The following is a 27304-nucleotide window of genomic DNA, read 5'->3' as shown; positions in this document are numbered from 1 at the left end:
CTAAAAATGCCAGTCAAAGTTCTTCTATACGGCAGAATCACTGCTGTTTTTAAGACGCTACTACAAAAATGCTAGACAAAGATCATCTGTATGACAGAAACACTGCTGTTTCTAAGAAGCTACTATTAAAAAGGCTCGTCAAAGATCTTCTATATTACAGAAACACAGCTGTTTTTAAGAAGCTACTATTAAAATGCTTGTCAAAGATCATCTGTATGACAGAAACACTGCTGTTTTTAAGAAGCTACTACTAAAAATGCTTGTCAAAGATCAATCTATATGACAGAAACACCGCTGTTTCTAAGGAGCTACTATTTAAAAAGCTCATCAAAGATCTACTATACTTTATAAACACAGCTGTTTCTAAGAAGCGACTACTAAAAATGCTTGTCAAAGATCATCTACATAAGTGTTTTTCAACCACTGTTCTGCGGCACTAGTGTCGTGAGATACAGTCTGGTGTGCCGTGGGAGATTATCTAATTTGGGTTAAAAATATTTTTTGCAAATCAGTAATTATAGTCTGCAAATTATGTGTTGTTGTTGAGTGTCAGTGCTGTATAGAGCTCGGCAGAGTAACCGTGTAATACTCTTCCATATCAGTAGGTGGCAGCCGGTAGCTAATTGCTTTGTAGATGTCGGAAACAGCGGGAGGCAGCGTGCAGGCAAAAAGGTGTCTAATGCTTAAACCAAAAATATATAAAAGGTGAGTGCCCCTAAGAAAAGGCATTGAAGCTTAGGAAAGGCTATGCAGAACGAAATTAAAATATGAACTGGCTACAAAGTAAACAAAAATACAATGCTGGACGACAGCAAAGACTTACTGTGGAGCAAAGACGGCATCCACAATGTACATCCGAACATGACATGACAATCAACAATGTCCCCACAAAGAAGGATAAAAAGAACTGAAATATTCTTGATTGCTAAAACAAAGTAAATGCGGGAAATATCGCTCAAAGTAAGACATGAAACTGCTAAAGGAAAATACCAAAAAAAGAGAAAAAGCCACCAAAATAGGAGCGCAAGACAAGAACTAAAACACTACACACAAGAAAACAACAAAAAACTCAAAATAAGTCACGGCGTGATGTGACAGGTCGTGACAGTACACCTACTTTGAGACAAGAGCTATAGTGATGCATGGTTGGTTATGGTTTGAATTCATATCCAACAATTGCGACAACGACTTTTTATTGTCAACTGAGTTTCGTTTTTTTAATGCTGGTGTTGTGCCTCCGGATTTTTCCAACGCAAAAAATGTGCCTTGGCTCAAAAAAGGTTGAAAAACATTGACATAAACACTGCTGTTTGCAAGGAGCTACTATTTAAAAAGCTCATCAAAGATCTTCTATATTATATAAACAGCTGTTTCTAAGAAGCTACTACTAATAATGCGTGTCAAAGATAAGCTATATGACAGAAACACGGCTGTTTTTAAAAAGCGACTATTAAGAATGCGAGTCAAAGATCATCTGTAGGACATAAACACTGCTGTTATGTTTTTAAGGACCAACTGCAAAAACGCAAGTCGAATATCCTCTAACAGGAGCAGTGCTGTTTTTGAGACCAACTGCAAAAATAATGAGCTCCAACCAAAATCGCTAGTCAAAGATCTTCGCTATGACAGCAGCATTTTTGCAGTAGGTGAGTAATAACAGCACAGATCCTCAATGTGAGAGGAGCGTTCTACTGTTTTATAGAACACACTGTACAAGCAAAACTGCTAGTCAAAGATCCTCCATATGACAAGAGTTTTTCAGGAATCTGCTACAAAAATGTTAGTAGCTCCTGACCAAACTGTGATTTGATGTCATTCCCGTGCCACATTTGGCCCGCGGCCGGCCAGTTGAAGAGCCCGGCTTTAAAGGGGTTAAGCAGCTTGGTCGTAAATGAGCTTTTAACAATGCAGCAGAGTCGCACTTGACCTAGTTGGACCCTACAGGAAGCGGGGACGGACACCTGACCTAAACGGCGTTAGAGAAGCTGTCCAAATAGTTGGACGGCTCGGGTAACACGAGTGTCAGAAACCCGAGCTCACGTGGTGAGATTGACCCTTGATGCCGCGTTGTGCTTTACCTTACGCAGCTGCTGCTCCTTCTGCAGCCTCGCCGTCTTGGCCGGGTCGGCCACCTGCACTTTGTAGTTGTCGCAGGCGCTGATCCTAGACTGGGTGACCTGGACTGTACCCTCCAAGTAGTCCCTCCATACGCAATACATGTTCCTGTGCCAAACACACACACACACGCACACACACAAACACACACACACACACACACACACACACACACACACACACACACACACACACACACACACAGTTGTTATACACAGCTGAAGCAACAGTGTGTGAGCATTTCTGCACTGAGAGGAAGTTTGCGGCCCAAATGGAGCAATTCGGGGGACTAAAAGAGACGTGCAGAGCTTCACGATGTGTAAGAAGAGGACACATAATAATCCTCCCGCTTTGCCTCACCTGTGATCCGCTTCTTCTTCTGACGGGCTTTCTGGCCATTCCCTCTTTAGGTACTGATTGGCCAACTTCTGCAGGGCCTGGAGGAGACAAAGTGAGGAGCACATTAAAACCCTCTTCTTAATAGCAGAGGTCTTCAATGTTTTCCAGACCAAAGACCCCCAAAGTTAAGTTAAAGTTAAAGTACCAATGATTGTCACACACACACTAAGTGTGGTGACATTTGTCCTCTGCATTTGACCCGTCCCCTTGTTCACCCCCTGGGAGGTGAGGGGAGCAGTGGGCATCACTGGAATCATTTTTGGTGTTTTAACCCCCAATTCCAACCCTTGATGCTGAGTGCCAAACAGGGAGGTAATGGGTCCCATTCTTATAGTCTTTGGTATGACTCGGCCGGGGTTGGAACTCACAACCTACCGATCTCAGGGCGGACACTCTAACCACTAGGCCACTGAGTAGGTTGATGGAGAGATGGAGCAGCAGGCAGCCCTACTTATACATGTATAGAATTGTGTTTTAAATGAACTGGAGATAAAGGCACGTTGTCATTGTGCAATAAGATATTCAAATAATACACTATTGCAGCCCTAATAGCTAGCTAACAACTGGCTGGCTGATGGCTAGCTGACAACTACTAGGCTAATCGCTCATTGGCAACTAGCATGCTTATCGCCAGCTAGTAACTAGAGTGTTTTACCAAGCTTATTTCCAATTATTAGAGTTTTTGTGTTTTTTGTTATGTTACAAAGTAAATTCAGAAATTTAAAGTGATTTAGATGAGCCTTTTTTGTCTGTTTGAATTTTGTATCTTATCCTGTTTTTTTTATTATTATTTTTTGTTATAATTTTTATATTCTATATCTATTTGCTTTAGTTTTCTTTCCTTTACATGTTTTGTGAAATACAGTATTTGCTCAACCTGATTGATGTTTAAAATTATTGAGATTTGTTGAAAGTGCCTTGTTTTTTGTGTACATTGAGAATATATGTTTGTATGTACGTTATTCATAAAAAATAAATAAAATTAAAAAGTAACTAGAAATGTAATTGCTAGCTGGCAACTGATGCGCTAATCGCTGGCTGGCAACTGGTGGGCAAATTGCTAGCTGGCACTCTAATTGCTAGCTGGCCATTAGTGGGCTAGTAGCTAAATGGCAACTGTGACGCTAATCACTGGTTGGAAAAGTGTGTGCTAATTTCTAACTGGCATGCTAATCGCTAGCTGGCAACTAGTGTACGCAATCGCTTGGCAACCGGCGTACTTGCGGTAACCAATGCGCTAATTGATAGCTGGAAACTAGTGTACTTATCGCAAACTAACAAGCTAATTGCCGGCCTGGCAACTGGTACACCAATCGCTAGCTGACAACTAGTGCGCTAATCACTGGCTGCCAACATGCACACTAAATGTTGGCTGCCAACTGGTGTTCTAATCTAATAAAGTAAGGTAGCCATGCCACTGCCATTTCTAATTTACACTACAGCGAGTTGGATCAATGTTAATGTCTATTTAATTTCACGACTCCCCCTGCCGTACCTTGGTGGACCCCTGGGGGTCAGGGACCACCGGTTGAAAATCCCTACTTTATAGTATATAGGAAGCTGTCATCTCTGTGCTTAAACTGCGTGCACTCTTTCACCCTTTTTTTTTTGCCCAACTCATTTTAGGTGGGTAAGACGGCTGGGGGAGAAAACCTTAATTCATGGGAGGCCAAATCGAGCCCTGAAGATATGTTGAAATCCTGCACGTCGGCCAAACGGTGAGGTTAACCGTACGGGAACCAAAATAGCAGAAGAGAGTAAACATTTTAAAGGAAGAGATGCAACAAGGTCCGACTGATGTATCACAGTATCTCACATTTCAGCATGCATGTTTTTGACATTCTCAAGGGACAATACTATAAAAATTTAACTTGGAAATACTTTTGAGTAGTCAGTGTACAGCTCACCATATAGTAGTATACAGTCCCTCTGGGATTTCGCTGCTTTTTTGTGATCACTGCGACTTAAAAGGCCTGAATTGGCAAAAGTTGCAAATCTAATAAGATTGAATCGCTCAATGTTTTAAGTAGAGATGTACGATAATGGCTTTTTTGCCGATATCCAATATTCCGATATTGTCCAACTCTTAATTACCGATTCCGATATCAACCGATACCGATATATACAGTCGTGGAATTAACACATTATTATGCCTAATTTTGTTGTGATGCCCCGCTGGATGCATTAAACAATGTAACAAGGTTTTCCAAAATAAATCAACTCAAGTTATGGAAAAAAATGCCAACATGGCACTGCCATATTTATTATTGAAGTCACAAAGTGCATTATTTCTTTTAACATGCCTCAAAACAGCAGCTTGGAATTTGGGACAAGCTCTCCCTGAGAGAGCATGAGGAGGTTGAGGTGGGCGGGGATGGGGGGGCAGGGTTGCGGGGGGTGTTTATTGTAGCGTCCTGGAAGAGTTGGTGCTGCAAGGGGTTCTGGGTATTTGTTCTGTTGTGTTTATGTTGTGTTACGGTGCGGATGTTCTTCCGAAATATGTTTGTCATTCTTGTTTGGTGTGGGTTCACAGTGTGGCGCATATTTGTAACAGTGTTAAAGTTGTTCATACGGCCACCCTCAGTGTGACCTGTATGGAGTATGCCTTGCATTCACTTGTGTGAAAAGCCGTAGATATTATGTGATTGTGCCAGCACGCAAAGGCCGCCCCCAATATTGTTGCCTGGGTGAAATTCGGGAGAATGGTTGCTCCGGGAGATTTTCGGGAGGGGCACTGAAATTCGGGAGTCTCCCGGGAAAATTGGGAGGGTTGACAAGTATGACTGGGAGACGCAACTGCTCTGTACTTCTCCCTACGTCCGTGTACCACTCCGTACAGCGGCGTTTTAAAAAGTAATACATTTTACTTTTTGAAACCGATACTGATAATTTACCATATTACATTTTAAAGCATTTATCTGCCGATATTATCGGACATCTCTAGTTTTAAGTGTTCCTGTTAGTCTGATTGGCCAATTTTGTGGGTAAGTTGCGGAGATACAATGTTGCGAGGCCGCGCATAATTCACTGGGATTGGTTGAACTTGTGTGAATTGGTGCGATAGCGATATCGCAAATTCCTGAAAGGGACTTAGTATAGGTTGTAATCGGACACTTGAGTTTTGAACAGAAGTTAACCAAGTGGTGGGCCACAAGACAAACATGGCTACTGTGCAGCAAACAGAGTGCAGACTATTTGAGTACGCAAGGGGCCTAGATGTTACCATAAAAAGCAGATACGAGCAAAAAAATCAAACGATGCAATAGAATCTATCCCTATATGTTATCAAAATAAGATTTGTCGAGTGATCTCAAGGATTATACGTCAGTCGCGTTCCCAGACATGCCAAACTATCTCCAGTTGTCATTCTAAACGACAAAACAGATGAAAACTTGAACAAGCATGGTGGTCTACAACTTCTTTGTGTGTGGCTGGGACTCTCCGGGTAAATCATGCATCGTATAGTGTATAGAATATTGAGTATGCGTGTTTTCCCCCGTCTTTATCGAAATATAACTATAGATGTCAACATTGTTTCATTGATATTTGCTGCCTTTTTGTTTAGATTTTGCCCACATTTGCTTTCTTTAATTTCGACTCGCCGAGTTGTTGCTTTACGAAACACTGTTTAAATTAGAGATGCCCGATAATATCGGGCTGCCGATATTATCGGCCGATAAATGCTTCAAAATGTAATATTGGAAATTATCGGTATCGGTTTCAAAAAGTAAAATTTATGACTTTAAAACGCCGCTGTACGGAGACACGGACGTAGGGAGAAGTACTGAGCGCCAATAAACCTTAAAGGCACTGCCTTTGCGTGCCGGCCCAATCACATAATATCTACAGCTTTTCACACACACAAGTGAATGCAAGGCATTAGGGCTGTAAATCTTTGGGTGTCCCACGATTCGATTCAATATCGATTCTTGGGGTCACGATTCGATTCAAAATCAAGTTTTTTTCAATTCAACACGATTCTCGATTCAAAAAAGTTTTTTTTCCCGATTCAAAAGGATTCTCTATTCATTCAATACATTTCAGCAGGGTCTACCCCAGTCTGCTGACACACAAGCAGAGTAGTAGATTTTTGTAAAAAGCTTTTATAATTGTAAAGGACAATGTTTTATCAACTGATTGCAATAATGTAAATTTGTTTGAACTATTAAATGAACCAAAAATGTGACTTATTTTATCTTTGTGAAAATATTGGACACAGTGTGTTGTCAAGCTTATGAGATGCGATGCAAGTGTAAGCCACTGTGACACTATTGTTCTTTTTTTTTTTTTATAAATGTCTAATGATAATGTCAATGAGGGATTTTTAATCACTGCTATGTTGAAATTGTAACTAATAATGATACTGTTGTTGATAATATTCATTTTTGTTTCACTACTTTTGGTTTGTTCTGTGTCGTGTTTGTGTCTCCTCTCAAATGCTCTGTTTATTGCAGTTCTGAGTGTTGCTGGGTCGGGTTTGGTTTTGAAATTGGATTGCATTGTTATGGTATTGCTGTGTATTGTTTTGTTGGATTGATTCATTTAAATATTTAAAAAAAAAAAAAAAAATCGATTTTTTAAAAATGAGAATCGATTCTGAATCGCACAACGTGAGAATCGCGATTCGAATTGGAATCGATTTTTTTCCCACACCCCTACAAGGCATACTTGGTCAACAGCCATACAGGTCACACTGAGGGTGCCGTAAAAACAACTTTAACACTGTTACAAATATGCGCCACACTGTGAACCCACACCAAACAAGAATGACAAACACATTTCGGGAGAACATCCGCATCGTAACACAACATAAACACAACAGAACAAATACCCAGAACCCCTTGCAGCACTAACTCTTCTGGGACACTACAATATACACCCCCCGCTACTCCCTACAACATCAATGATGGTATTTTGAGAGGTAATCATTGAAGTCGGACATCACTGAAGGCCTGGGTGGGAAACGCACGGCCCGCCACTGGTTTCCGGAATATATCGTATTGGAAATTAAGTGCAATATCCGCATACATATAGGATATCGGTAAAAAAACAAATATCTGACATCCTTACTTTGTAAAGGGTTACCCTTCCAGAATAGATGATAAAAAGGCTCTTTAAAACTGAGGGCAATGTACTCATTTTTATGGGATACATTTAGGTAGGTCCTGAGGTAGTTGAGACCCCTCTGAACCCGATAGTCTCGGTGCCAAGCCCGGAGAACCGCGACAAACTGGCCCTTTGTGGGAGTGACGCGGGAATGCTCGACTGAACTGGGCGAAGCGGACACATCTGAATAAGAGCGCTTGGAGGAGAAGGAAGAGCCAAACAGAGGAGGTCATTTTAATGGTTCGCAGTGATGGGAATAGCAATCCCCCTGCTGGCTGAAGCAGCTCGCAGGTGTACGAGGAGCTAAAAGTGCCCAATTGATTGTGGCACAAGCCAATCTTTCAGGCTCACTTTTCGTTCCCGAGCGTAGAAAAAACACTTTTAAGATGATCACACATGAAAAAAAATTCATCATCTATGACTCCGTTTTCTTATAAACAACTCTGAGGCTAGTCTTCATTTCAGCACATTGTTCTTCTCTCCAGAGATGCTCGCTGCGACCCGATGCGGAGGCTGCACCAGGAAGAACTAATATGAGGGCGGACAACTTTTACAGGCCACTGTCATGCCAGCCGAGAAATGTGTCCTTTGGATTGAATTTACAGTAAAACAATAAAACACAAAGTGCAGAAAGGCGAAACTTTTTTCCCCAAATACATTTCCAAGTGGAAAAGCAAGCTCCAAATATGAAAAGATCTGCTTGTAAGGCTGAGGATATTCAGACGTGTTGATGCGCTGACTTCGGGAACCTCACTGCATTGACTTTGAAGCAAGTATGGTATACAGGTGAAACTCATAACATTTGAATATCGTGCAAAGGTTATTTTATACCAGAAATGAGATTTACAAGGTGAAACTAAGGTGCAACTTAGGATATTTCAAGACGTCTTGTCATGTAATTTTGATGATAATGGCTTGCAGCCTAAGAGAACCTCGAATTGAAAATTTCCGAAAATTTTGGGTTTTCAAAAACTGTAAACTATGATCATCAAAATTATAACAAACGTTTGACATATTTCACTTTGTAAGAAATTAGTTTATATCACATTATAGTTTCACATTTGTAGTTGAATTGCTGTATTTGAATCTATTTTTTTCAGTTTTAGCTGTGCATGGTATTGCAATATTTACAGCAAAAAAACATTTTTTCAATTTCTTTGATCAGCAGCTAACAAATATTTTAGTAATCGGATATTCTACAGAAAATAATTTCTATTAATCGAGTAAACGGAGAAAACACATTTTTGTATGGTTAAAGGCCTACTGAAATGAATTTTTTAAATTTAAACGGGGATAGCAGATCCATTCTATGTGTCATACTTGATCATTTCGCGATATTGCGATATTTTTGCTGAAAGGATTTAGTAGAGAACATCGACGATAAAGTTCGCAACTTTTGGTCGCTGATAAAAAAAAAAGCCTTGCCCCTACCGGAAGTAGCGTGACGTCACAGGCTGGAGGGCTGCTCACATTTCCCTATTGTTTACAATGCAGCGAGAGACATTCGGACCGAGAAAGCGACGATTACCCCATTAATTTGAGCGAGGATGAAAGATTCGTGGATGAGGAACGTGAGAGTGAAGGACTAGAATGCAGTGCAGGTATCTTTTTTCGCTCTGACCGTAACTTAGGTACAAGGGTTCATTGGATTCCACACTTTCTCCTTTTTCTATTGTGGATCACGGATTTGTATTTTAAACCACCTCGGATACTATATCCTCTTGAAAATGAGAGTCGAGAACGCGAAATGGACATTCACAGTGACTTTTATCTCCACGACAATACATCGGTGAAGCTCTTTAGCTACTGAGCTAACGTGATAGCATCGGGATCAAATGCAGATAGAAACAAAATAAATAAACCCCTGACTGGAAGGATAGACAGAAGATCAACAATACTATTAAACCGTGGACATGTAAATACACGGTTAATCATTTCCAGCTTGGCGAAGCTTAAAAATGCTGTTGCAAACAACGCCATTGACGCTAACTTAGCAACGGGACCTCACAGAGTTATGATAAAAACATTAGCGCTCCACCTACGCTAGCCAGCCCTCATCTGCTCATCAACACCCGTGCTCACCTGCGTTCCAGCGATCGACGGAAGGACGAAAGACTTCACCCGATCATCCATGCGGTTGGCGGCTAGCGTCAGCTAGCGCGTCTGCTATCCAAGTCAAAGTCCTCCTGGTTTTGTTGCTACAGCCAGCAGCTAATACACCGATCCCACCTACAACTTTCTTCTTTGCAGTCTTCATTGTTCATTAAACAAATTGCAAAAGATTCACCAACACAGATGTCCAGAATACTGTGGAATTTTGAGATGAAAACAGAGCTTTTTTGTATTGGATTCAATGGTGTACCAATACTTCCGTTTAACTAGTGACGTCACGCGCATACGTCATCATACATAGACGTTTTTCAACCGGAAGTTTAGCGGGAAATTTAAAATTGTACTTTATAAGTTAACCCGGCCGTATTGGCATGTGTTGCAATGTTAAGATTTCATCATTGATATATAAACTATCAGACTGTGTGGTCGGTAGTAGTGGGTTTCAGTAGGCCTTTAAAGAGCAATTATAAATACACAAGAAAAAAATTAAGACGTTAAATAGGCCAAAATATGAATTGGTCAGCGATCATGCAAGTGCAGCACATTCATTTTGTTGTGTGGTTCAAAGCCCTGCAAGGTGTCTGTCAACAACAATAAATTCAAAACATGTCTAGATGACGGTTGCGTCAGGTCGCCTATGCTGACCACTTCTTTTTCAGAGGTTTTTGACTACTCTTATTTCTAATCCAAATAAAGTACATTGCCATTGACTTGAGAAACAGCATCAAATGTACACATTAATCACATCCACTTGCATTACAGCCAGTTCCCTTAACTATTATCATCATTACGCTATAGAGCAGGGGTGTCCAAAGTGCAGACTAGGGTCTATTTTCGGCCTGCAACTTGATTTCTATTGTCCCGCGACATGTTCTGAAAATGAAAGAAATTCATCATTAAAGAGATGTATATCACTAGAACTATTTAGTTTGTCACCTATAACACAGAAGCTTGGATAATTTTTTTTTTTCCAAAAGGTTTAGCATATATGATGTACATTAAATTGGTTTTAGCATCTTAAATGTACAAATGTGGACCCCCGCATTAATAAAAATGATCAGCATGCACTGCAGCCCTTGCTGGAAAGTTGGGAGACCCTTGCACTAGAGCATATTTTATTGTGAAATTACATTACGACCTAAAACCTAAAAAGTGACATATTCCCTTTATTGTGAAATCGCATTTTAACCCGCAAACCGGAAGTAGAGTATGTTAGCAAATTGAGAATTAGCGCTAACAATGAGGGATGCATACCAAATACCGTTTTATTTGTGCTGGTTCCTAATTGGGTCGGTCCAGGAGGACTGTTATGATTCTGGACAAATAATACGGCTATCTGTATTTTTTCAACCCAGCTCTCCGTCATTATTGTGACACACCGTCACATTCACTTTAGGTGCCACTGCCACGCATAAAAAAAACACAGATAGGATGTGATAATCAGCTAGGATGTGATAATCAGCTTGGAAAAATCACAAATATGGAAACCAAGGCCACACAAAAGTTTGCAACACAATATTTCTTCCTCAAAGTCACGCACGCTGATAAGAGTTAAGTGTCAGTTTGAAGTGAACGCGCTTTACTCCCGACCGCCGCTACCGTGCTTCAGCAATCCAGTAATCCACAGGCCAAAATTAATCCACTAATAAAAGTGAAACATTTAAGTAATACAATAATCCATAAAGTTGCTCTGAAGCAAGATAGTCTCCGCTGACAGGTCAATAGTTGCTGTCTGATGTCACACTATCGCATTTGTGTGGCATCAAAACACACCTTGCTTAAATGCACACTAATTTAACATGAGAATTGATTGTATTGATTTGTATGATATAAATTATATGGCTGAGGATTTCACGTTAGTTGCATAATGTTGGTCTTGACCTCTGTATGTATGATAAGATTATCGCAAATCTCCATGATGAAACTTTTATTCAAATTTGAATAATAGGATATTGAGATTGATTTGGTGGATTTAAAGATTCCTTCTTTATAAATGTCAACCAGTTGGTAGGTTGGTATGGAATTGTAAATGGGTATTGGGTGGGTAGGTTTTGAAATGAATTGTATTCTACTGAATTGTGTATGTTATATGATGATGTATATTTTAACTGTGGGTCCCTATCCATAAGATGTACGCTTGTAGGTATTACCCTTTTGCAGAACGAACTCTGATATTGACAGGGGAGACAATGATGTCGTGTGGAGTTGTCTGTAAATGAACAAAGAAATATAATAAATAAATAAATCATGTAAAAGGTCTGTGCTCTGCAGCTCTGCACATGAATGCCATTATTTACAGCTGAGTGTTATTAAAATGAGCGATGGATCTGTGGGGTGTGTACAAGATGATGACATAACTAAATTGCACTTTGCCCTGCTAACACAGTTGACTTGTCTAAGATTAAAAAAAACAACTGTTTGAAAAAAAACTTCCCTAATGTGCGATGTTACATGATATTGGTGGTGTACAACCTCTTCTGCTAATAAAAAATGATTTTTTTGACATCTTTATTTACACCAATTACATAGATCAACGATAAGAGTATTGATGAATGCCGGTATCGATAAAGAATATTGATTATGGTATCATCGATAAAATCCTCACAATATACAGTACATCCCTTCTAATAACCATTTGTATCTAAAACTCCAATTTCACATCGTTATGCTTGTATTTTCAAGCAATCTACTGTCACCATGCACTCTATGAACTTAGTGAACGTCAGCAAGGCCAGGATGTCTATTACACAAGAACTATGCTATTACCAGTTTTAGCTTGCACGGCTAGCACAATATGCGCTAAGCTTTACCATTAAATAAATGACTCCTCAAGGCAGAGAAAAATCCTTGATATTTTTTTTGTAATCGAGATACTCCAATCACCCAAGGAATCGTTTCAGCCCCAATTGTCACGTTTGTAGCCTGTTTAGGTAGCAATTTAGTCGGGCTTAATATAAATTGCGCCCTCTGCTGGTTGTGACCAAGTAAGTAGCAATCCGACGTGGTTTAGACCTATGGTGAAGAAAATTCTAACACAGCCCAACCCTCACCACAGCAATCCTCCTGTCCATCATCCGTTAAGCAGGTTTGTGAAAATCGGTCAACAAGTATTTTTTACGTAATCCTGCAGACGTCCGAGCAAACACGGAGCGTGACCTCTCCGGCGGAGGCACTTCCTTCTCCGCCTCATGATGCAGATGGGCAAACACGACAATTTGGGGTTGCTAGGCGGACCACAGACCGGCCTCCCCCCTCTCTTCACATTGGCACTGGACATTCCTCACGGGGACGAAAACGCCGCAACACCACCGAGGAGGAGAAGGGTTTTTTTTTTCTCGGGCGTTCATTCTGACGTCTGTGGGGAAGCTCGCAGGGGGGCCCCAATAGCGAGAGGTCACTACAACTTCTGTAGTGACGCTTTGTTTTCTTTACTACATGGAGGTTTGCTTACCTGGGCGTAGTCCCGCTCGACAGACGCCCTCTTTTGGCTAAAAGTCCTGCAAAAAAAGAGAGAAATATTAAATCACCCGGGGTTCAAAAAAGTCTAAAAAAAACCCTGTCCATCCAAAGATCCATGAAGTATTACTTTGCACATTAGTCATCGGATCTTTACCCTCAATGAGAAGACTACATTTCAATTGAAGTTTGTTTGTGAGTTACATTAACAAAGTCTGGACAAAATTGGATCAAAGACTTTAAAACCAGTAGGGGTTGTTGTTTATTGCGTCACAGTTTGGCCAACTTGCACTGACCACCGGAATTAACAATCAAAGTTGTATTTCTTGTTTGCATAATATCATGTCGCACTTTTTGTACAAAGGCAAACTAAACTGTAAGACTTGGTGTAAATGTAGCTTACTGATATTTATACATCACCACTAATGTAAGACGGTGGTGTGCATTTTTTCTCACATGTAGTGAGAATTTCTTGGTTGGTTGTTGTCAGTTTATTTCGAACATGCAGACAATTACAACATAATACACCACATATTTTCAGTTGTTTCATTTCAGCATGTCCGAAAAGGAGTAGGAAGAAGCGGAGCTTTTTTAATCCTGCCCCTTTTCGTATTATAGCAATTTTTTAACCCATTTGCTACACAACAGTAAATAATGAAATGGGTAAATAAATAAATGAGTATACATTGAGTAAGTAAACAATTATTAAATAAGTAAACTATAATTCAAGTTCTCATAAATACATATTTAAATAATTGATGGTTCACCTATGAGATGAAAAGATTATTTTAGATATGGTTCAAGATGTTTATCACATCAACGTCCCTTGTGTGGGCTGTGCCAAGGATGTCGTTGTGGCTTGTACAGCCCTTTGAGACTTTTGTGATTTAGGGCTATATAAATAAACATTGATTGATTGATTGATTGAAGATGCTTCTTCTTTGTACTTTTTGAACACTTTGTTTGAACAGTTTCTTGAACTGGTTTCTTTGCTTTAATGATAACATTCGATTACCGATACCGACATTGGAGCATTGACTATTGGCCGAAACAGATATTGATCCGAAAACAGCACAATTCATAAATGTTTTTTATTATTTCGTAAGGTGTAATGTTAGTAAAGGCTTGATCGACTGAATTTAATCAAACAGAACAATGGTAGGTACAAAAAACACTAACCTATTTATTATTTATTTACCATCTAGAACAGACTTATGCTGTCTTTAAGTTGAAATGGCGAAGTAATTATTTTTGGCAGCACCTAATAGCCACAATAATTCATTAAAAGATGAATGATAATGCGGACACGTTAGTTTCTGGATACATTCTAATACGCTTCTGCATTGGAGACTTTGGATTTGTAAGTAATATGCAACTATAATTATTTTATACTTGTTTAAATTGACAAATGTCGTGTTTTAGAATGCAATATTGTTCAAGTAAAGATACTTATTAGGTTTGTCCAGCTTGTGTGCTATTGTGTAGTCTATAACCTACTAGCGGTGGGGAAAATAATCAAATTTTAGATGCATCGCAATTCAGACATGGACAATTATAAAATGGATTAGTAAACGGAAATAATGTTTTTTTTATTGTAAATAAAATAATGCAGACAGTTTTCAAATGTGGCTGACTAAAGCGAGCCACCTCACCGAGAGATCCGACCAACTACTTTATTTTTGGGCACTTATGTTCCAGTTTTAATAAATGTGGGAATTAATTTAACTGTTTCTTATTTCAAGTGCACTGCCTTTTAAAGCTGCAAGTGATAAACGCTTATTAAGTGAAACCCAAATATTTTTTAAAACTGCTTCAATATATATGAATTAAAGATGCATCAATAGTCAATTTTTAATTGAATCGTAGCTCCTGAATCGTAATCAAATCGTGAGGTGGCCAAAGATTCCCACCTCTATGACCTACCATGTTTACCTTTTTGTAAATGACTTGAATAAAATAAAAGAAAATACTTTGTGCGCTAATTGAGGACATTTATATTACTAGCTTTTATTGGAGATAACAATATCTGCGTTAATACTGGTCCATGTCAAAGGATATAACCGCTAACCGCACCAGACCCGAGACCCGTGTCTCAAACAGCCTCGGTTTGGTGCACACCAGAATTTGGACGATGGGGTTCACGTTATTCGCAGTACGAACACACCAGAGTTCCTTTTAACTGAACCAAACATAATTGTTAACGCACTCTTGGAGAACAACAAAGAAGAGTTATCACAAACAGAAAAACACAAGTATTCCTTGGCCACTTCGACATCATCAATTCACTAAAACTATTCCAATAAAAGGTTAACATATACTGTACATGCGATGCTATGCTAACTGTTTTGTTTCTTTTAAACACAGACTTAATCCTTTGTAATATTCTGTCTTGTTTAACTCTAACTAGTAGGTAAGCTAACCGCTGAGCTAACTTTAAACAGCAGAATAAATAAGTGCTTAGTAAAGTTTAAGAAGTGTCATTGGTAGCGCGTTACAGCAGAAAGTAAGCAGTTATTAACATGAATATTACAAGTTGATTAATACAAGCGCAGAGAGAGGATAACAACTGTTGGTGTGTCAGCATTGTCAGTCAGTACAGTAAGAGGGCAGATCCATCCAAAACTTGGTGGTGTCGATACCAAACGTAGTATCAGTAAATAGCAGATATTAAAGTGATTAGTTCAATATTTTTATATTCTCAGAATTATTAATTTGCTATTTCAAACTCAGGGAATAATTCCCTTGCCACAGGAGGGCTTTGAGGGAAAAAAACAAGATTTACAAGAGTACTAGATAGTAATTTTTGTTTTGCTCAAACAATTGTATGTACTTAAAAAAAAAAAAAAATGGAACTAGATTATATATTGTGTTGATATTATTTAACTTTCAACAACACTCACCATAAATAAATTGAAATATGTACTGTTAATACTTGTGATATTGGTATCGGACGATTTTACTCATGGATGATCGGTATTGATATCGGAACGATAAAACCCTGATCGGAACGTCCTTACTTTTAAAATAACGGTAGAGTGGAAAAACAAGTTGCCTCTATATTGAAGCCATTATCATATATTTCTGATTTATGACACCAAAATACTTCCAAATTTGCGTAAAAATATGATCAAAATAGTATAAATCTCTAGGATATTCCCGAGCCATTTTGTGAGATAATGAGGAAGCCAGTCACGTGATGTCGCGTTAGGAACCCAAGGTTCCTTCCCCATCAACAACAATGCTAATCAAGCAGACTTTGAGAGAGCCAACAACGATTACTTAGGGAAAAATTATGATCCAGAACCTTGTATTTTTGAGCCCGAACACAAAGAGGATGAGCAATAAGTTTTAGCAACCGACTGCTACCCGGCGGTTGCAGCTTTATTGGGACACGAACATCAGCAGCATTGCTAGGTACTAAACATACAAACTAACCATAATAAAACAAACAATTTCCACTCTGGCTGGGATGCCGACCGATTGGACGCTCACATAATTCCGTTTTGATGAAGAATCAATCACAATCCTCACGAAGGTTTTAAAAAAAGTTGCCACAACTAGCATCTTTTTCGCCATCTCGGGGTATGTGAAAGTCGACCAGGCTGTCAGTTCATGGTCACATTTGTCTACTACCAGGTGAGAGATGAATGAATTATGAACTAGAATTTACTTTTAGCAAGTTTGAGACGAACCAGAAGCAGCCACCGTCAACAACAGCAGCGTAAGATAGCATTAGCTCACTGGTATTGTTGCACAGCTGGAAAAGTCCGCCTGCGTTAATGATTAACAACAATATCACTCGTATTTGGTTAATTTTCAGGTCACGACATGTAAATGGGGTATTGTTGGCGGTTTCTGGATGTTTACATAAGAATTGTGAATGATAAACAGCACATCTCTTTCCAATGTTTGCATATTTCCAGTATGACTGATCTGATAATATGGTCAGAGTGCAAAATCGTTACTACAGGGATGTCACTCTCCGAAAATAGCCGAAGATATTCGGAGCGGAATATTCAAAATGGCTGACTGAATTTGTGGCGTTTTGTGACGTTTAAACGGTGTAATCACATACTTTGCGGATTGTAAATACAATTGGATATGGTTTAATGGATACAATTGAAACACAATTAAGCATATAAAGTCAACTTGTCTTTTCACTCTACTGCTACTTTAACAACATGCCATGGGCTGTTGAAAAACAATTGATTGACACTTTAATTTAAAAAAAAAATGTTTTGGTCTTGAAAAATATTTGTCCAAAACCTTTAAAAAACAAAACAGGGTTTGTCCTCTTTTCAGGGCCGTTTAATAAATCGGGTCATCACTAAAAGAAACTGCTGGTCCACTTGCATGGAAGGAGATCTTTTATTATCCCCGACATTCCCCTCAAAACACAATTGTGATCAAATTTGGCAAATAATGAGCGCTGATAGATCCTCCGGAGAGAGTTTCCCTCCCTAACGGTTAGTCTCATTTCTTAGCGACTAACAAAAACTGTCAAACATCTCGAGGAATGTGAGAAAAGATTGAGTGGATTCACGCAGCAAAAGAACAAAGCTGCTAACATCCTCTGCTTTGATTTATAGGTACACTTGAGGGGAGAGGTCAGTGCCCCGGGAAAAGTCGACTGCAGCAGAAATCACCATTAAGCTAGTAAACATGTCCAGACTTGAGTGTCGCGCTCCACACAATCTGGCCCCACTTCCTGGGAGCTTCCTCCCCTCCTTCTCTCTTCCTTTCTGGTCTTCCTGTCATTTTCCCGAGCACAGGCCCTGCTGACAGCCAGACGCAATTTACACTTTGATGAATCACTCCTCGTGCTCGGATGACGGAGACGCTTTCTCGCCTCGTATTGTCTCAGGCGAGCGTAGCGTGACCGGTGAGCCTCCCACGGCCCGATGGGAACATCTGGCGGCTCTTGGTGCCTTAACTTCCAGCTGTTTGGAAGGTTTTTAGCAGCGCTCTGCCGCCAACCACAGACAGGAAGCGGGGAGCCATTGGGCTGTCAAGTCAATGGCGGCAGAAAACACGACCGCAAATTTTGCCTTGTCAACCTTTGCACATGTTGGAGGACAATACTGTTTGTTGCTCTACAGCTTGGGTGTCAAAGTGAAGGCCCGCGGGCCAGATCCGACCAGCGAATGAATGGCCCCCGGGATGATATTTGATTAGTAATAGAACCGGCCAGCAGGCCACAGCCGCCTGCTGCTGTTTTGCACGTACCAACACTCCATCAGTGTTGGCGCTAGGAATCTTCAAAATGGGGTGCCAGGGACCCCATCAAGTCATAAAAATTGGGTCCCACAGTCAATTTTTGGGGTCACACTTTTTTGTAACCGTTTTGAAAACAAATGATAAATGTATGCATTATCCTGTTATATCTCACATTCTATATTGTGTTTTGGAAAAAGGTTCTCATAAATGTTACTTAATTCATTAAAAAAATAATACAACAGAAAACACATTTTTATGCATATGCAAATGTATTCAGTGATAAACATTCATTCACTTTCTTCTTTCCTTCATGTATCTAAATGTTACCGCTGCCGGTATTTTTTTCTATATTTTATTGCAATATTTTCAGAATGGGTGTGTTCTATTTTTGGCCAAAGTAAGACAAAGAAAACAAATCTGAAGTTGTCTTTATTTTTTAGTTTTAATGCCGTAATTTTAATAGTCCGGCCCGTGTGTGCACAGATTTCCCTCATGCGGCCCCTGAGCTAAACTGAGTTTGACACCCCTGCTCGACAGTATGTGATATACATGTATAATTTATTACAGACCAAAAACTGCTAGTCAAAGATCCTTTAAATAGCATAGGGCTGGGCGATATAGCTAAAAACTGTATTATGATGTAAGTGCTTTATATCGGTTGATATCTATAATTATTGATATTTCTATGTCCTGTCAATAATAAGGACCCGGATAAAAAATATATGAAATGTAAAAATGTTTATTTAAAATGTAACCTTCCTTTGATTATAATCCCCTCAGCTATCAAGGAAATGTCAACACTCAAAACACTCAAACAATGTAAACAAAGTTCTAAAATCACATTGAACACTTAAAAATAACCTCTAAAAATGAAGGTACAAACATAAGGAATATGTTAAAAAAAAATCCTTAATAAAGTGTAACAAAACAGTGCAAAGTGTGAAAATGTAAACATAAAGGAACAACTATTTTCTGCAGGTTTAGAGCCAGGAAGTTACGGCTGTGCTCTAAAGGGTGAGTGTGGTATTACTCGTTACGAGCGTCTTGGTCTGACTACGGTCCGTTTTACCAAATCTATAAAACTGTCTTATTGTTGAGGTGACTTTTCCTGACATTTTCTTCCCTCTCTGCAGCACTCATGTTTTGTTTCTCTTCTCACTCCATGTAGAGAATCAACCGCGGGAAAACAAGATGTTGCAACCAAACTGTCACCTGTTCGACTGTCACTCCCACTGATCGGTGATTACTTCCCGCAGTGCTCGGTTAGCGAGTGCCTTTGTTCGTGCAACCAACCTTGCTTCGCAACTTCCTTTTAATTCTGACAAAGAAAAAAAAAATCTAACGTTTTCAATCACATTTTTTATTGATATCGATAATTTTCTATTGCGATATAAAGTATATTGACATCCAGTTTTATCGCCAAACCCTAAAATAACCTGCTGTTTTTCCAAACAACTGAAAAAAATGCGAGTCATTTTCTAAATTTTACCAATTTGTTTTTATAGACCTTTTGCAAAAACGCTAGTCATAAATCCTCTAAATGACAGCAGTCTGCTGTTTTTTGGAACGACAGCAAATATGCTAGATCCTTTAAATGACAGGGATATTTTGCTGATTTTAAGTGCGTACTACAAACAATTCTGCTCAAAGATCCTCTAAATGACAAGAAGTCAGGAACATACTACTGTTTTCAAACATAAACTGCCAAAGTTATTTGTCAAAAATCCTCTCCATTTTTTTCACATTTTTGTCATTATTTCAACATTTCCTTTAATTGAGAACATCACTGAAAAGTTATGCTCGCATAAGGACAAAAACTCTTGAATATTTGTGGGAACTATTGAAAAAAATACGAGACAAATATCCTCTGCACGGCAGGAATGTTTTACTGTTTTCAATTAACTACTGCAGAAATGCTGGTCAAAAATCCTTTCAACAACAGGAACGTACTGCACCAAGTGCAAAAAAAGGCTTGTCAAAGATCCTTTTAGATGACAGCAGTCTGCTGTTTTAGGAACAACTGCCAATATACAAGAATCATTTATATGACAGCAATGTGTTGCTGTTTTTAAGTACCTAGCGCAAAAAAACGCAAATCTTAGATCCTCTTTGTGGCCAAAGTGCTCTGCTGTTTTTTGGAATGGGTTGCAAAACTGCTAGTCAAAGATCCTCTCTATGACGGTTTCACACTGCTGTTTTTGGGGGCCGAGTGCTGAAACATGTTTGTCTAATATCCTCTCATGACAGCGGCGCTCTACTGATTTTAAGGATCCTCTGCAAAAAGTTCGTCAAAGATCCTCTCCGTGACAATGTTGTGTTTAGACCTTACTGCCAAAAATGCAACTGTATGACAGAACCGCTGAAAAAGCACGTCAAAGATCCTTTACATGACCGAACCGCTTTGTTATTTTAAAGCCAACACTTTTTCTGCAGGCGAGCTACTTTTCAATTGACCAAGTTGAAGGGATCTACCTCATTCATATATATAATTTATATTTATTTATTTATTTATGAAAGAGACGTTTTTGTTAACAAGTTAAATGTGTTTAATGATAACACAAGCCCGTTTAACACATATAGATTTCTTTCTTTCATGAAGACAAGAACATAAGTTGGTGTATTACCTGATTCTGATGACTTGCATTGATTGGAATCAGACAGTAGTGTTGATAACGTCCACATTTTCGAATGGAGGAGGGAAAAAAAGTCCTCCTTTCTGTCCGATACCACATGAAAGTGGTTGGTTTTTGGCATCTTATTTGTCCAGCTTCCATACTCGTTATTATACACTTTACAAGAAATACATTGGCAGAAAACTCTGCAGCTTTCTGAGACTCTTATTTTGTTAGCGCAGACAGGATGAAGCAGCGCTTTTATTGTGAAAATAGGAACTGTGCAGTCGGTCTTTAAATGGGTTATACTTGTATAGCGCTTTTCTACCTTCAAGGTACTTTGACACTATTTCCACATTCACCCATTCACACACACATTCACACACTGATGGCTGGAGTTGCCATGCAAGGCGCTAACCACCACCCATCAGGAGCAAGGGCGAAGTGCCTTGCTCAAGGACACAATGGACGTGACGAGGTTGGTAGAAGGTGGGGATCGAACCAGGAACCCTCAGGTTGCTGGCACGGCCACTCTCCCAACGGCGCCACGCCGTCTTTAGAGTTTTTGACAGCAGCTACGGCGCGAGAGTCTGTTGAAATAAAAAGTGTTTGTCGCCTTCCTGTCGGTCATTTTTTCTTAATAATGAGCTCGCAGCAGCCAGCGTCATCTCACAAGACCCTCGGGTGACTTATTGGTGAAGATTGATGATCGCTAATATTTAGGTCTATTTTTTTTTAATGCCTGACTGGCAATTGATTGACACACACGCCACGATCAACCGGTAGCTCGCGATTGACGTAATGTGAACCCCCGTTTTAAAGCATCTACTGCAAAAAACACTAGTCAAAGATCCTCTATTTGGCAGCGCTCTGCCGTTTTCAGGAATCTGCTACAAAAATATTAGTCCCTTCTTAGTTTTGAACTGTAGGTGCATCTAAGTCAGTGGTTCTTAACCTGGGTTCGATCGAACACAAGTGGTTCGGTGAGTCGGGCTCAGGGGTTCGGCGGAGGTGAAGACACACCCGACTCATCGTGTAAAGAAAAACTTCTCCCTATCGGCGTATTACGGATACGGCAACAGCAGAAGTCAGATTGATTTGCAGGTGTGTAATTTGTTGTGAGTTTATGCACTGTGTTGGTTTTGTTCTTTGAACAAGGTGATGTTCATGCACGGTTAATTTTGTGCACCAGTAAAAAAAACATGGTAACACTTTAGTATGGGGCAGTGTTTTTCAACCACTGTGCCGCGGCACACTAGTGTGCCGTGAGATATTGTCTGGTGTGCCGTGGGAAATTATGCAACTTCACCTAATTTATGCCAAAAATATTTTTGGCAAATCAATAATTAGAATCTGCCAATAATGTGCCGTTGCTTAGTGTCTGTGCTGTGTAAAACTCGGCAGGGTAACCACGTAATACTCCATGTCAGTAGGTGGCAGCATTGCTTTGTAAAAGTCGGAATGTGTCGGGTGAGACGAGGATGGTTTGTTGTGATCCCGATATGCAGACCACAGTGGGACGCAGGGTGCAGGTAAAAAGGGTATGTAATGCTTAAACCCAAAATGAACGAAAGGAAAAGGCTATGCAAAACAAAAGTCAAACTGAACTGGCTACAAAGTAAACAGAGACAGAATGCTGGACGACAGCAAAAACTTACGGTGTCCACAAAGTACATCCGTACGTGACATGACAATCAACAATGGCCACACAAAGAAGGATAGCAACAACGTAAATAGCCTTGCTTGCTAACACAAAGCAGGTGCGCGGAATAGCGCTCAAAGGAAGACATGAAGCCACTACAGGAAAACACCGGCAAAACAGGAAGGGCCACCAAAATAAGCAAGACAAGAACTAAAGCACTACACACAGGAAGACACCAACACACTCAAAATAAAACATGACGACTTGGTGGAGTTACATTTCTTAAAGTTTTCTGCTGGTGGTGTGCCTCCGGATTTTTTTTATGACAAAAATGTGCCTTGCCTCAAAAAAGGTTGAAAAACACTGGTATGGGGAGCATATTCACCATTAATTACTTGCTTATTAACATGCAATATGGACTTAGACTTAAACTTGGACAAACTTTAATGATCCACAAGGGAAATTGTTCAACACAGTAGCTCAGTTACAATGATGGTAAAAGTAAGGATGGAAAGGACAATGCAGGTATAAATAAACTAATATAGCGATAAAAAAGAATCTAATATATATACGAATATATACATAATAGGTGTACAAAATATTAAATTAAATTAGTAACATATTGGCTCTTAACTAGTCATTATTAAGTACTTATTAATGCCCTCTAACCCTAACCCTAACCAAATAACTCTAAATTAAGTCTTTGTTACTTAGAATATGTTCCCAATACTAAAGTGTTACCAAAAACATATAACTTGGTCTTGAATTTGAAAAAATATATATATATATTTTTCACTAAAGAAGGGTTCGGTGAATGCGCATATGAAACTGGTGGGGTTCGGTACCTCCAACAAGGTTAAGAACCACTGATCTAAGTTAATTCCCACGCTGGGTTCGGCCCGGGCGCCTTCAGTTCGACAACCCTGCTGTTTGCCATCTTGGCCGTTTGACACATTGACGGCCTCACCTCAGGTCCTCCAGGAGGTCACACTCGGTCTGGTGTTTGATGTGCAACCGGCTCATCTGATCCGTGTGAGTATGCTTGAGCTCCTGGGTGACCCGGACCTGAAGGAAGAAGAGGAAGAACACATTCTAACTGTCGTCTCATAATAAGCTTTGGACTTCCTTGTTTGGATGATATCACATTATGATAAGGTGCATCATTATATGGAAATATGAGCCATTTATTAGCAGTATCATTGAGTCAAATAGATTTGGTGCCATTTTCAATTTAGGACGACCCTCACTTCTATGTTTGCTGCACTGACTTTTTCCAACATTTTGCAAAGAACTGTTTGTTTTTTTTATACGCACCGCACTTCCGTTAGAGATCAAACGATTTAAGGTTAAAACACGTCCAGATATACTATAATGTACAGCATAACTTTTTAATGTGATACGTCTGGCATCATGCATGGCTCCATTTTAAATCCGGCGTTATTTGAAATACAACTTCATACGTTTTAAGTAGGAAATAATAACTTGTATTAAACAGGACTACCGCTCGTTTAGAGTGAAGTGAAGTGATATTTACTTGAACTAAGGAGTGCATTTGGCTGCTTCAGGTAAGATGGATTGTACTAGAAACTTTGTTATTGATACATCAATGAAATATTTGGGTTTGTAGCCAAATGAGAAGTTTCCATTCGAGAGGGAACCACTTAGTTAGCGGGGTTGTTTTCCCCTACTTTTGTGGCACATGGGGGAGATTTTTTTTCCTCCACAAGTTTTTCCTTCTTTTGTAGCTTCTTTTCGAGCAAAACTGAGCAACAAAATGACATGACGGTGGTAACGCTAAATAAAAACGGATGCCAGCCGTCGTCTGGCAACCATTAATTTGCCGAAGTAACGCTAGCTTGCGAGGCTATACGAGGAGGAAAAAAACTCACCTTTCTCGGTGGGGGTTGCATCCTTCTTTCTGGACATAAAAACTGCGCGAAAAGTTCGAAAAGTTGTTTATTTGCCGGGAAAGTCCTTCGAGGCAATGTCGACGACAGAAAAGTCCAGCCACAGAACAGTCCGGTAAATAGTGAAGGCAGCCCCCCCGTTGATGAAAACACTACAGTGGCCCCAGGGAGCAGAAAACATACCGTGTCAAGCGGCCATGTTCATCTATCAAGATACTTCCGTGGAACTTTCAAAGTTAAGACAACATCCGTGTTGTTTTCCAAAATAAAAGATTACAAACCATTTTGCTTAACTCCCGCCATCTAGTGGTTATACTATGCACAGTTATTTGCCGTGTAAAACGTTTTTTTGTTTTTAACCTTTATTTATAAATTCCAACATTAACAAACAGTCGAGAAACAATAATCAAAATAAGTACGAAAACAGTACAAACAGTACAAAAACAGTACAAAACAGTGCCAGGGGGTTGTAAATTCAAAGTAACTAAAATAGAATGCAATATATATATATATATATATATATATATATATATATATATATATATATATATATATATATATATATATATATATATATATATATATTTATATATATATTAAATATATATATATATATATATATATATATATATATATATATATTTTTTTTTATATATATATTAAATATATATATATATATATATATATATATATATATATATATATATATATATATATATATATATATATATTTTTTTTTATTTTTATTTTTTTTTTTTTTTATTTTTTTTTTTGTATATATAATGAACAAAGTGCAAAGCCATAGGCTCACTCAATTTCAGTAAATAACTTAAATTTGGAGCACAGCATCATCGTTTCCACAGCTTTTTGGAGGTTCATTTGTCTCTTTTAAAACTGAATTTATGGAACTCAATTATTGCGTTGAAAATTTGCTAATATAATTTTTACACACTGGATTTTAAAACACGGTATAATAGCAATTTGAATTTTAAACACACAGATTTTGCTGAAAAATTGTATTCACTGAAACTGTCAGCATAATTTCATGTACAAATATTCAGTTCACAAGGTTTAAAAAACTAAAAATTCAGTTACAAAAAGTGTCCAAAAAGGCTTTCATAATAAAGACACAAATAGACCTCCATATTTTGTTTGCTTAATGAAAGCTTTTTTTAAACACTGAATGCAGTATATGTAATATATATATAATTTTTTTACATTTTTACATTTTAAAATTTTAAAATTTTTACATTTTACATATGTTTTACATTTTTTACATTTTTACATCAAATTATGCTGACAATTTAATTTGATGAAAATGAGTGACCAAAATTCAGTTTATTAAAAATCAGTGTTTATAAATTCAGTATGGAAAAAAATCGGTGTGCAAAAAAAGAAAAGCAGCCCAGAAAAAATATGTGTAAAAAAAATTGCTGCAGAAAAATTCAGTGTATAAAAAAAAATCAGTGCAAAAAAATTCTGTGTAAAAATTTGCTGCAGAAAATTTCAGAGCAGAAAAATTTGATGCAGAAATGTTCGTTGCTTCAAAACTCAAGACCCACTTCTGGTAAATTAGGACTTAAACACCTCATTGGCTTGTTCTGAGACAGGATCGATTGCTTCAGTCTGAATTTGCCGGAAGTGAGTCTTGAGTTTTAAAGCAATGAATATTTCTGCACTGAATTTTTAAACAGTTGAATTGTAAACACTTTATATTAACAATATAAACTTTTAAACACACACATGATGCTCACAAATGTCCATCCATCCATCTTCTTCCGCTTATCCGAGGCCGGGTTGCGGGGGCAGCAGCCTAAGCAGGGAAGCCCAGACTTTCCTCTTCCCAGCCACTTCGTCCAGCAATTCTCGGGGGATCCCGAGGCGTTCCCAGGCCAGCCGGAAGACATAGTCTCACAAATGTCAATTTAATGAAATTGTCAGCATAATTTGAAGTGTAAAAAAAAACAGTTCACAAAATATAGTTATGTATATTAAGTGTCCAAAAAAGCTGTCGTAATAAAGACACTAATGATCCTTCATATGAATGCATCTTGTTGAACATTAGCATACATCTTCAAGCATACTGTCTTCCATCCATCCATCCATTTCCTACCGCTTGTCCCTTTCGGGGTCGAACTTATTCCCTTCCGATTGTCTACTATCGTTGGTTGGTTGGTTGGTTGGTTTAAAGTTTATTTCGAACATGTATACAATTTCAATATGATACATCACATATTTTATTTTTTTCTTTACATGTCCGAAAAGGAGTAGGAAGAAACAGAGTTTATTTAATCCTACCCCTACTAACACATGTTTACTTCCGGTTCTCCATTTCTACATAATTTACATCAATTCATCCTAAATACAACAGCTATTTAGATGAATAGTTTAGTCAGTTATATATTGATTGATTGATTAATTGATTGATTGAAACTTTTATTAGTAGATTGCACAGTACAGTACATATTCCGTACAATTGACCACTAAATGGTAACACCCGAATACATTTTTCAACTTGTTTAAGTCGGGGTCCACGTAAATCAATTCATGGTACAAATATATACTATCAGCATAATACAGTCATCCCACAAGTTAATCATCAGAGTATATACATTGAATTATTTACATTATGTACAATAGATAATATAATAATAAGACATTAATAATATATAATTTTGCATAAGTTTATCATGTTCTCTTTAAAATACACATCGCAAGTAAAACATGCTAATAAAATC

General features: G+C 38.6%; 2 protein-coding genes across 3 annotated transcripts in view; one reads left to right on the top strand and one right to left on the bottom strand.

The window, feature by feature from the left end:
- The window catches only part of LOC133651093 (F-BAR and double SH3 domains protein 2-like), a 53604-nt gene extending 28801 nt beyond the window's left edge, over positions 1–24803 (bottom strand). The window contains exons 1-5 of the mRNA XM_062049033.1: positions 24549–24803; positions 23627–23724; positions 13184–13229; positions 2476–2552; positions 2079–2223 (exon numbers count right to left, since the gene is read on the bottom strand). Coding sequence (XP_061905017.1) covers positions 2079–2223; positions 2476–2552; positions 13184–13229; positions 23627–23724; positions 24549–24569 — 387 coding nt within the window. The 5' untranslated portion in view covers positions 24570–24803. The remainder of the gene's footprint in view (positions 1–2078; positions 2224–2475; positions 2553–13183; positions 13230–23626; positions 23725–24548) is intronic.
- Positions 1–27304, top strand: part of LOC133651091 (neural cell adhesion molecule 1-like) — an 881445-nt gene that overhangs the window by 709977 nt on the left and 144164 nt on the right. The gene's annotated exons all lie outside the window — the stretch shown is intronic.

Source organism: Entelurus aequoreus, linkage group LG05 (assembly GCF_033978785.1).
Source record: "Entelurus aequoreus isolate RoL-2023_Sb linkage group LG05, RoL_Eaeq_v1.1, whole genome shotgun sequence".
NCBI lineage: Eukaryota > Metazoa > Chordata > Actinopteri > Syngnathiformes > Syngnathidae > Entelurus > Entelurus aequoreus.
This window is presented reverse-complemented; position numbering and strand designations above follow the sequence as displayed.